The sequence below is a fragment of the Cebus imitator genome, unplaced genomic scaffold, assembly GCF_001604975.1.
Source record: "Cebus imitator isolate Cc_AM_T3 unplaced genomic scaffold, Cebus_imitator-1.0 Scaffold36, whole genome shotgun sequence".
NCBI classification, from domain to species: domain Eukaryota; kingdom Metazoa; phylum Chordata; class Mammalia; order Primates; family Cebidae; genus Cebus; species Cebus imitator.
Genome location: NW_016107351.1, coordinates 5,694,599 through 5,706,526, shown reverse-complemented (window position 1 = coordinate 5,706,526; position 11,928 = coordinate 5,694,599). Strand labels below are relative to the sequence as shown.

Sequence of the window (11,928 nt, the reverse complement as noted above, 5' to 3'; positions counted from 1 at the left end):
CTGCCACCATGCCCAGCTAAATTTTTTGTACTTTCAGTAGAGACAGGATTTCACCATCTTAGCCAGGCTGGTCTTGAACGCCTGACCTCATGATTAACCCGGCCTCCCAAAGTGCTGGGATTATAGGTGTGCGCCACCATGCCCAGCCTAAAACCAGATATTTTTAACTTGGGGAAAATCCACGTGGCTCCCTGATGGGGCAGCCTGGAGCCTGGTGTGTGAGTTCTGAATCCCCCTCCAGCCTTACGGCTATGGAACTCAGACAAAACACAGTTCTTGTGTTCTCTGTGCCCCATTCTCTCTCTCTCTCTCTCTCTTTGTTTCTTGTGCATGTATGAAGTGCATGTGTCCCTGCCTGTGCTCAGAGCACTCACACACAGGACACACGTGTTCACACACAGAGGCCACCTACTGTGGATAACCATTCACAAGCTCAAGAATCAGCAGTGCTAAACAAGGTGGACAGGGCCGGGTGGGGTAACACCCCATGGGCTACGGGTTTTCTTTAAAAACCCCAGCTCTGATTCCTGCCTTATCCCATTTCCAGCAGCCCAGCCCCCTGCCTGTCTCCAGGTCTCTGCTGGGATGTCCTGCTCTCCCTGGCCACCTAGTGGTGCCCTGGCTTCTGCGCTGTGGCTTTCTCCCATGTGTGTGTTTGGCCTGGTCACTATGCCATCTCCCATTAGCCCGGAGCTTTCTGCAGAGCAGGAGCTGATACTGGTCACCCCAGTATCCCACGGACTGAGAGCATCCCAGGTGTCCCATACTCAGCTGCAGAGCAGGTGGCTCCCCTGCCCTCCTGCCCACGGGGCTGTCCTCAGTCTCTGCTCTCAGCATCTGCGTTCCTGGGCAGGAGCAGAGAGGCGGGGTCCGGGCAGAGCTTCTCCACTGGGACATTAAAGCCCCTCCTATCTCTTCTCCTAGTTGAAAACACCACACACTGTGAGTTTGCCTACCTGCGGGACCTTCTCATCAGGTAAGAGACAAGGTGCTCAGGTGGGGCTGACGGCTTTGCCCCTGAGAGGGCCCTATAGCAGGTGGGGGCAGTGGGTGTGGGGCTGAGGACCTGCTCGGAGTGGGCGCACCCTGCCACCTGCCTGCCCTGCCCTTGGGAAGACCTTGGAAGCCCATCTTCTAAAAAGAAAACCCACTGGGAAATGAAGCCAGTAATGAAGATCCTTTTTAACCCCTACGAAGCCACCTGGATGGGAGGACTGAGCTTGGATCCACTGTGACCTGGCCTGTTAGAGCTGCCCAGTGGGCACCAAGAGCCCAGTGCAGGCCCTGCCGGCAGCATGGGACGTCCCCAGCTCTGATCCCAGTGGCCTCTGACCCCTACCCCTTGACCTGGCTGAGGCTTCTCCTTGGTTCCCTTGAGTCCGGGCAAGGGGAGGAAGCCCCGTTAGAGAGGGTACCAGGTGGGTGGTCCCTGGAGTGTAGGCCCTGGCCTAGGCAGGTGAATGGAGAGGGTGGGGGCCTCCTACTGGGGTGTCAGGGGCTCCTAAGTTCTTCCTCAGCAAGCAGGTGCCATGGATGATGGGACTGCTGTTAAGAGGAGGGCCCCCAGGTTGGCAGGGGAAGGGGCGGGGGATCCCGGGAGCCATTGTGTAGAGACTGGGCTTTCCAGCCTCCCTCCAAATTATTCCTCCTGAGCTGCAAAGGAATGAAAGTCTGAGCTCAGGACTTTTTTTTCCTGGGGACAAGGGCGATCCAGCCCTTCATCCCAGGCCATAGCCCTGGAGGCTGAGTCAGCCACTGCCTCCTCCCTGCCAGCACCCTGGACACTGGGCTGGAGCAAGGACACTCTAGGCCTGCCCCTCTGAGTCTGTGCACCCAGCACCCAGCTCTCTGTCCCTGGGCAGGTCCTGGACCAGCCATAGGGTGGAACCAGAGGGAGTCACATGCATTGGAGTGTGTATTCTGAGTGCGTCTGGGCTTACCAGGGCACTGACCCTTTCCCCAACCTTGTCCCATATCTGGTCCAACATAGTGGGCCTGGGGGACCCCACGGGGAGCCAAGCAGTCGGGATGCAGAGTCGGGAACAGCAGGCAGGCCTGAGCCCAGGCAGGCTGAGCAGGACCCCTGCTCAGCTGCCCTGGCCCTGCTGTCCCCACCTCACTGACCCGCCCGCCCCCCCAGGACGCACATGCAGAACATCAAGGACATCACCAGCAGCATCCACTTCGAAGCCTACCGCGTGAAGCGCCTCAATGAGGGCAGCAGCACCATGGCCAATGGCGTGGAGGAGAAGGAGCCAGAAGCCCCGGAGATGTAGACGCCACCCTGCCCGCCCCCGGGACCCTGCCCCCAAGTCTTCTCCGTCCCTCCCAGGCCCTCCCACCGCCCCATTTTATTTTATATGATTTTCTCCATTTGTCATCGTTCCCCATCCCTTCGACACGCTGCCAGGAAACAAGGGAAGGGGCCTCCCTCCGAGTCAGTCAGTGATGAGCCCGTGGCCTCCCCGAGGTCTGGGGGAGGTCCACCCTCCATCCCCAGGCCTGGCTCCCCGAGTAGCTTCCGTGTGCTAATCATCCGTCCGGGTGCATTTCTCAGTGCCGGGGGCCTTGGGTGGGGGCCAGGCCTCAAATATGCAGAGGGACCCGGTGGGCTACATCCCCATCAGCCCTGGCCCCTGGAATGAGTCAGGGCCCAGGGGAGAATGGAGCCAATCAGGGGCACCTGGACCCCCTGCCTGCCATGTGGCATGGCCGTCACTCACTCCCCACCCCTGCCCTACTCCTAAGGGTAGAAAATTCCAGGGTTCCACGCCACTGACAGCTCAGCCACTTGAGGCCCCTGGCAGCCGCCCGCCCCAAACCCGTCCTGGAGCAGAAAGTGCCTTTATCTCAGCCGTCCGCAGGCTGCTCGGCCAGGTGCGGGGACAGGCTGGAATGAGGGAGGCGTCTTCATTTCCCCGCTCCCCCCACACCACCCTTCCCATAGGGCTGCAGGTGCTGCTGATATGCTGGGATCTGACTGAGGATAAAAAGGAAGGAAAGACGACCCCCACCCCCTTGCCACCCATTTTTGAAAAGGTCCAAGCGAGTGAGTCTGGTGGAGAGCCTGAGGGAGGGAGCCATGGAAGGTGCCAGAAGGGAGGTTGGCGGGGGCACATGTGGGCTGTGGCTTGGGGTGGTCATAGTGGCCTGAGCTGCCCAGTGCCTGCCCCACCCAAGTGACCAGGGAAGTGTGTGTGTGTCCATGTTTGTGTCCGTCCGTCCGTACAGTGTCTGGTTTGGCCCAAGACTGGGCTGTGGTTACATTAGTGCCCAGCCAGCCACCCCCGCCACTCACCCCTCCTGGCCCAGGCCTTGCTGACTCTGTGACCTGGGTGGGTTGGAGGCCTGGTGAGCCTGACTCCTTGTCCTACCTGGGCCTGGGGCCCTCCCACTAGAGCCCACGGTAATGACCCCCTAGGAAGGAGAGGCAGGGTCAGGACTGCATAGTCCACAGTGAGCTGAAGAGCGAGGTTCATGGCAGCATGGCCTGGCCCCTCACCCTCCATCCCCAGGAGGGGACCCGTGGGGGCTGCCTTTGTGGTGCACAGCAGACCAAAGTCCCCTCCTGCTTCCTGTTCCCTGTCTCACTCCTGGGGAGAAGGAGGGGCCTGATGGGACTCAACATGGGTGCGCCTATCACTGGGTGCATCTGCAGGTCCCACGCTGGCTGCTCACTGCCAGAAGAAGGGCAGTGGGAAGGAGTGTGAGTGTGCATGGAAGTCGGGGCATTGGGTGTCTGACTCCCTCCCCATCCAAGAGAGGAAGGACTCCCCACCAGCCTCATTGGCGGGACAGTTTACTTGCCAACTTGCCATGTTTTTGCCAAAACCAAGATTTTGAAGGAAATGAGTGGCACCAGGCCATGTGGCCCTCCCAGCCTCAGTGTCACTTGGTGGCAGGGTGGGGTGGGGGGTGGGCGGCAGCATCCCAGCCTTGAGATGCTTCACCGTCCTTCTCTGTAACCAGACCTTGAAAATTGTTCGTTTCATCAGGCTCTGATCCTCAACGGCCTTTTGCTACGTGCCTCCCAAGAAATTTGTCTCTTTTTGTATAAACTACAAAATGTTGAAAATGTATTTCCTGAAATAAATGTTTCAAATGCAGAAACCCAGAAGGCTCCGGAGTAAGAATGTTTATTCTACCCCCAGAGTGCAGTTCTCTGGGCGTTGGGATCAGCTGCAGGTGAAGGGGAGGCTTGGGCAAGAAAAGGTCAGGACAGGTTCGATCCTGAATTCAGACTCCTAAGATTTAAAACGAATGAACTCCCTGAGAACTGATAATTCCAGAGCACTGGAGGAGTGAGGACAGCACCAGGGCAATTGCTGGGGGATTGTTTAATCTACCTGGGGTAAGGGTTCTCAAGGCTTGAGAAGCACCGATTGACAGAGATGACTGAAAAGCAAATGACAAATCAGGACACTTTCATTAAAGGGGGAGGTCTGAAGGGCGTCCACAGGGGGCGCTGTGAGCTGCTTCTAGTTAGTGTATCCTTGAAAGTAAGTTTTTGTTTTATTTTTTGAGACAACGTCTTGCTCTGTAACCCAGGCTGGAGTGCAGTGGCACGATCACAGCTCACTGCAGCCTCTACCTCCCAGGCTCAAACGATCCTCCCGAGTAGCTGGGACCACAGGCGTGCACCACCACACCTGGCTAACTTTTTGATTTTTTTGTAAAGATGGGATCTCACTATGTTGCCCAGGCTGATCTCAAACTCCTGGCCTCAGATGATCCTCCTGCCTTGGCCTCCCAAAGTGTTGGGATTATAGGTATGAGCCACTGTGCCTTGCTGAAAATAAGTTTTTCTTTTGGAAATGTATATTAGATTGAACTCTGGACTGGTCAGTATTTGATAGTTATTTTATGCCAACCTAACTCGTTCCAAGAGAACTTGGCTCCAAGTAGATTAGAACTCAGAGCCTTGGCTGAGTGAGCTTTTCTGTGCAGGTGAGCTTAAGAAGTAAGGTTGAGCCCGGGCACAGTGGCTCATGGCTGTAATCCCAGCGCTTTGGGAGGCCGAGATGGGCGGATCACCTGAGGTCGGCAGTTCAAGACCAGCCTGATCAACATGGAGGAAATACAAAATTTCCGTCTCGACTAAAAATACAAAATTAGCTGGGTGTGGTGGTGCATGCCTGTAATCCCAGCTACTCGGGATGCTGAGGCAGAAGAATCGCTTGAACCCCACGGAGAGACCCAAGGAGAGCAGGAAGGCCGGGAGAACAGGCCTGGTTCTTGCACTGGCTCTGAGCTCCTGCACTGGAAGTGGGGAATCTCATGGGGGCTGCGGAGACCTGGTGTCCCTGCTTCCTCCCCTGCTCCAGGCCGAAAGGTTTGAAGCCAGGAAAGAAATTAAAATCAACAAGCAGGATTTGGGCTTTTCTGGACCCAGCCTTGTAGGAGACCCTGCATGCCCTGGAGCTCAGGGGCCCAGGGAGGATGCTGGTGGGTAAGCTCCTCCCAGCTCCACCTGGATGCGCCCCGGAGAAAGCCGGATGGGAACCCAGTGAGCCCACTGGGCGGGTGCTGTGCTCAGAGCCTATGCGTAGATGTGCACGTCCGCTCTCCCATTTTATTTTACTGTTTTGAGGCAGTGTCTTGCTCTGTTTCCCAGGCTGGAGTGCAGTGGCGCCATCTGGGCTCACTGCAATCTCTGTCTCCCAGGTTCAAGCGATTCTCCTGCCTCAGCCTCCCAAGTAGCTGGGATTACAGGCACCCACCACCACGCCCAGTTAATTGTATTTTTAGTAGAGATGGGGTTTTGCCATGTTGGCCAGGCTGGTCTTGAACTGCTGGCCTCAAGTGATCTGCCCACCTCGGCCTCCCAAAGTGCTGGAATTACAGGCATGAACCACCGTGCTTGATCAACTCTCTCCCATTTTAAAACACTACTTTCTGACTACAAAAATAGCATGTACAGTGGGAAATGCCAGAAAGAAATACCCCAGGAAGACACTCAAAAGCTCACGCCTATAATCCCAGCACTTTGGGAGGCCAAAGTGGGTGGATCGCTTGAGATCAGGAGCTCGAGACCAGCCTGTCCAACATGGTGAAACCCTGTCTCTACTAAAAATACAAAAATTAGCTGGGTATCGTGCCATACGCCTGTAATCCCTGCTACTCAGGAGGCTGAGGCAGGAGAATCACTTGAACCCGGGAGGAGGAGGTTGCAGTGAGCTGAGATGGCGCCACTGCACTCCAGCCTGGGTGACAGAGCCAGACTCCATCTCAAAAAAAAAAAAAAAAAAGCCCATGTGATGTTCCCCCCAGCCCTGGTCCTGGGGTGGTGGTGTCCTTATCACTGCAGTAACTGGGAGGAAATGGTCCCCATGCATTGCTCTAAATCCTGCTGGATGTGGTTTTGGAGGTGCTGGGGGGCTGCCTAGGAGACTGGAAGGGGAGGAAGGCGTATCCCCTGAAGGTTTCGAACGCAGTCTGTGTGCGTAAGGGTCCCACCCTGCACACTCCCAGAAAGTGGCCAGTGTTTTTCTGCTCCAGCAGGGAGCCCAGGTGAAGTTCTCTGGGTAGGTGGAAAGGTAGGTAGAGCAGGCTTCAAGAGCAGAGCCCAGCAGAGCGCCCCTGCCTCCTCCTGCCACCCGACTCCTCTCTCTCCTCCTCTCCCTTCCCGCCCTTTTGGAAGCAAGGTGGGGAGAGGCTTCCACCGAGGTTGGGCCCAGCTCGTGTCCTGAGTGGTGGGAATCTGTGGAGACCCTAGGTATGTTTCCTGCCCTGGAGGAGGAATGCTTTACAGATGTTGGAGCTGCCTCAAGGCATGACCAGGAGGGGCCGGAGGGGCCGGAGGAGCAGAACATAGGCGGCGACGTTGGCCTGGCGCCTGCACAGGAGCAGTCATTGGTTAAAATGTCACCTGGAAGGAGCCTAAATCTTTGGGTCCTCCTTGGAGAGTCCCAGGTAAGCTGCGTTCCCTGGGCTGATTCCAGGCTACACCAGGCTGGGCTGGGCTGCAGACCTCTGGGCACTGCCCACCCAACCCTGCACCACCAGGCTCCCTGCTCCTCCTGAACGCCTTGGCCTTCAGTAAAATGCAAAAAGTTAAATGCTCTGGCTCTTCTTTGATAGTAGAAGCAATGCCTGCCCTTTGTAGAATGCTGGGAAAATAGAGAAAAGCAAGAACAAGAAAGCCCGGACCTCCTCCGTCAGCCTGCCTGCACGTGGGAGTTACAATGAAACGCTTTTGCAAACATTTGTTATTTTTGTTTTTCCTCAGTTAAACTCTGATGTGCACATCATTTGATAATCTAAATTATTTTTTGAAAACAATTTTAATAGCTCTACAGTACTTTGTCATATCAACGTGCGGAATGAAATGATGATTTCTAAATTTTTACTTGTCACCTGGGCTGCAGCTGGAGGCTTGTGTGTGTGTGGGGGTGGTGTCCATGCGGCGACTGGCTGAGCCATCCCTGTCCCCCTCCCAGATGAGAGAGGTGCCTGGTGCTCGGCAAACTCACCTTGAAGGAGCAGGAGGCAACTGGGATGGCTCAGAAGCCCGTGCTGGTGCTGGAAATAGATGCCGGAAGTAGATGCTTGATGCTGCAAAGAAAAATCAGCACTAAGACAAAGGATCTTTCAGCAACGGACTTTTTACTTCCTGGGCTGCAGGAAGGACACCCTCGTAGCCATCTTGCCACAGAGTACAATGAACAAAGAAAAACAGACAAATGTATCCCTTACACATTTGGGGTCTTCTTTCCTGCTGTGTCTGATCTCCCTGTGCTGGAGCCAGACCTCACAATTTAAAACTTGATTGGCTAATAACTTAAAACTTTCCTAAACAGGTAAAAGCAATGGAGAGCTGGGACACACCTGTGAGCACGTCCAGCACAGGTATCTTGGTTAAAGTACAAGGACATAGAATGTACTACGTGCCTGTAAGCACGGCGTGTCTAACAGCTGCATGTTATTGGGCTTAAAAAAGTTATTGGCACACTTATTCTTTAACAAGAAATGAAACTTTAAAGAGGAAGTTTTCTACTTCCCACATTGGGATAGTCTCTTGTAAACCAAGAGAGAATAGGGGCCGAGGACTGGCTCCCTCCTTCCCGCTCATGCCTCTCCCCTCTTTCCCATCGAGTCTCCGGTCTCTGCCTTCAGGCTTGTGATGGGCAAAGCATCTTTTGAGCACTTGCCCGCCAGCCCTCAGGGTCACACACACGAAGGTCTCCTGGAGCTTGGAGGGTCAGGCGCAAAGTCACTCCTTGACCCTATATTGAAATGTCCATTTTTTGAGCACTTTTCCCACATAGACTCGACAGGATCTCCCTCTGTTGCTCAGGCTGGAGTGCAGTGAGTGATCATAGCTCACTGCAGCCTCCAATTCCTGGGCTCAGGCAGTCCTCCTGCCTCAGCCCTCTGAGTAGCTGGGACCACAGGTGTAAGCCACTATGCCTGGCTAATTAAAAAATAAATAAATAAATAAAAAGTAGGCCAGGTACAGTGCCCCATGCCTAAAATCCCAGCGCTTTGGGAGGCCGAAGCAGACAGATCGCCTGAGATCAGAAGTTTGAGACCAGCCTGGCCAAAGTGGTGAAACCCCGTCTCTACTAAAAAAAAATAAAATAAAATAAAAAAGCAAAATTAGCCAGGCATGGTGGCGTACACCTGCAATCCCATGTAATCCCAGCTACTCAGGAGGCTGAGACAGGAGAATCACTTGAACCCGGGAGTTTGAGCTTTTAGCGAGCCAAGATCACACCACTGCACTCCAGCCGGCCAACAAGAGCAAAACTCTGTCTCAAAAAATAAAAATAAACAAATAATTTTTAAAGTAGAGGTCGAGTCTCTCTATGTTGCTCATACTCTTGCCTCAAGTGCTCCTCCCACCTTGGCCTCCCAAAGTGCCAGGACTCCAGGCGTGAGCCACCGCTCCTGACTCAGCTTGGCATTTCTTGAATTTGGGTCCATGTGAAAGAGTCCAGGAGGTCATTCCTAACAGATCAGATTGCTTATTAAGGAAACCCCGAGAGGCCAGAGTTGGGGTGGGGAGGGGAGAGAGGGCTGAAGACAGAGGCGAGGGGCCCCTGGGATTGCTGGTGTCCACCTAGGCCTGGAAACACAGCCAGGTGGAGAGAATGTGGGATGGGAGCCCAGGGGTTGGGCTAAAGACCTGCTTTGCCGGGTGTACTGGGGCTTGGGGTTAACTGTCGGAGCCTCAGTGAGCTCATCTGACACGTGGGGACCAGGACCGCCGTCTAGTCATCACTTGACACGGGGGAGAGAGGCAAGAAGGAGCCCTGGGCAGGATGAATTCTGACCCAAGCCAAGAGCTACCACAGAGCCAGCGTACGCCTGCACTGGGTTCTCTGTTTGTCATCACGTTAGCTCCCCCGACAGCCCTGAAGGGAGGGCTGCCGCCAGCTCCCTGGTGCCAGCTCCCTCTCCAGGTCCAGCTGAGCAGCTCCAGAGCCCTGGTTTGTGGTTCTCCTGGGCTCTCCTGCTGCTCCCTCTGCCCTGTGCGCCCAGGAGGGCACTGCAGCATCATCCGGTTTTAGCAGGGTGAGGTGGCTCCCACAGACACGTGATACAGAAAGTCCTCAGCACCCCCAGCCAGCTCTCCGTGGGTCCTGTCCAGGGCCCTGCCCCATGGTGCCCACGTCCACTTCCGGGCAAGACTCAGATTCCACTGGGATTCGGAGAAGTTGTGGCTGAATCAATGCTGAGAGCCCATCAGAGAAAAACATCTTCCTTCCCTTTCAAAGAGGACAGCTACGAATAATCAGAATAAAAAGGGGGTATAAATAATTAAAGCAGCCCAGAGTGGGTGGTTCTTGAACCATCTGCCTTATTTAAAAACTAATTACTCAGAGACTGTTCGCTGCGCAGAGCCGTGCACCGGAGTAGTGCACGCTCCCCACGACGCTCGCTGCCTCCTCTTCGGACACCAGGGGTGGCGGCCTCGGACTGATCAGTCAGTCCTGGCACGTACAGCACTGCCACGGCCTCCTCCGGATCCCTGATTAATAACTTCATCAGAACCCGGGACCAGAAGGAAATGTAAGTCCTCTGAAGGAAACGGCCACACGGAGGAGCCAGCCGCAGTCTCTCCCACAAAATGAGCTGGTGAGTGTGGACCCAGTCTCAGGCAGGTTAGTGGAGCCCTCAATTCAACCCAAGGGATGACCCATTTCAGGGGCTCAGCAGGACCTCTGGACCTTTACTCTGTATCTAAGGGTCCAAGGCACACTCTCCGCATACATCCCTCACTCTGTCCCTGGAAGGAGGGAATTGAATTTCTGCTCTGATTCTCCTGCAAGGAGAATCACCAGGCGTGGTAGCTCACACCTGTGGTCCCAGCTACTCAGAAGACTGAGGCAGGAGGATGGCTTGAGCCCAGGAGTTCGAGGCTGCAGTGAGCTGTGATCACACCACTGTACTCAGCCTGGGCAACAGGCTGACTCTGTCGAGTCTACCTGGGGAAAGTGCTCAAAAGATGGACATTTCAATCATATAATAATAAAAGTTATATTTTGCCCTGCAGGTGAGTTGAGGAATCCTGCAGGAAGCCCCTCTCCTCATCCAGCCCCCATCCCTTGCCCTTCCTTCCTCCTGTTCCTTGGAGACTTGCCTGGACCGTCAGCCCCTACACACCAGCCTGGGAGTGGGGCAGGGTGGCGTCTGGGGACAGAAAGACCCTGTCCTATAACAACAAGCCCTGAGATTTGCTTGGCACAGGTTCTCATCCTTGTGTTGCCTCTGAAGAGGGCACATCAGGGGCTGCTGCTCCACTTCATAGAGGAGGACAGAGAGATCAAGGAGGTTCAAAGTCACGCAGCACAGAGTGGTGGAGGTGACCTGGGCTCCAGCCTTCCTCCTCCTCCGGGAGCTTGATGTTCGGGTCCTGCTTGGGGGCAGCCCTTCCTGTTTCCCCACCTTCTCTGGAAGGTAGCCGGGGCTGAAGCACAGCCACCTGGCAACACGTCGTGCTGGGACACCTGGGGTCTCAGAGTGAGGTGTGTGTGTGCATGAGTGTGTTTACATGTGCACGTTAGCATTCCGATAGACGCACACTCCTTCACAGCACATAATGTGGGGAAAGGCACAGGGTCCAAACAGCCCACCAGGCTGTGCCTTGTTTGCGGGTTTTGTCCTGAGTGGGGAGGTGTTGAGATTCGCTGCAGTCTTGGATGAGGGTGGAGGGGTGCTGCCACAGCCACTGCATGGCACTCAGCTGTGAGGTGAACCCTCTGTGGATGCCAGCAGAATCACAAAATCGGCATTGCAAAACTCAGGAATGGGAACCAGGGATATCCATCTACACACATCAAAATGGTTCAAGGGGGAGAAACAAACACCCTGGCCCTCTGCAAACTGCCTGCAGTGAAGCCCTCAGTGAGCCAACCCTTCAAGGTGGCGTCAGCAGGGGAGAACGTTTCAGCTCTGGGATCTCTGGGTTTGTCTTATCTTCCCTGTCCTTCCTAAAGGCTGATTCCTTTTAGATAATGCACATCCTCCCCTCCCCATCATATTCTTTTTTATAAGCTCTTAGACTGTGTTCATTTGCAAAGGTCATCAAAGGGCAGTTTTCTCTGGAGCTGGTTTTGAATCCTGGTCCTTCCACTTACCAGCTGGGTGACTTCAGATGGGTGATTTAACCTGGGTCTGTGCCTCAGTTTCCCCATCTATAAAATGGTAATGACAGTACCAATTCACAGGATTGCTGTGATTAAATGAGTTAGTTCATGTGGAGCACTCACAATAGTGTCTAGCCAATAATGAGTGTTCCATACATGTGAGCCATCATTATCACCACTGATGTCACCACCACCATGATTGTCATCACTATAATCACTATCACCATTACGGTCATCACCACCACCACCGTCATCACCATCACCATCATCATCATTACCATTACCATCATCATCACTATTATTACCATCATCACCATCATCACTACCATCATCCCAT

At 54.5% G+C, this 11,928-nt stretch overlaps 1 protein-coding gene and 1 long non-coding RNA gene across 14 annotated transcripts in view; both read left to right on the top strand.

Annotated features, from left to right (window-relative positions):
- The window catches only part of SEPTIN9 (septin 9), a 211,982-nt gene extending 207,868 nt beyond the window's left edge, over positions 1-4,114 (top strand). For all 13 annotated transcript variants that reach the window (XM_017525026.2, XM_017525028.2, XM_017525027.2 and 10 more), the window contains 2 exons: positions 925-976; positions 2,141-4,114. In XM_017525026.2, coding sequence (XP_017380515.1) covers positions 925-976; positions 2,141-2,276 — 188 coding nt within the window. In that variant the 3' untranslated portion in view covers positions 2,277-4,114. The remainder of the gene's footprint in view (positions 1-924; positions 977-2,140) is intronic.
- Positions 4,115-6,207: 2,093 nt separating this feature from the next.
- LOC108301767 lies at positions 6,208-7,250 on the top strand. Its single transcript, XR_001824015.2, has 2 exons — positions 6,208-6,912; positions 7,081-7,250. It is a non-coding gene; the product is annotated as an uncharacterized LOC108301767 (long non-coding RNA).
- The last annotated feature ends 4,678 nt before the right edge of the window (positions 7,251-11,928 follow it).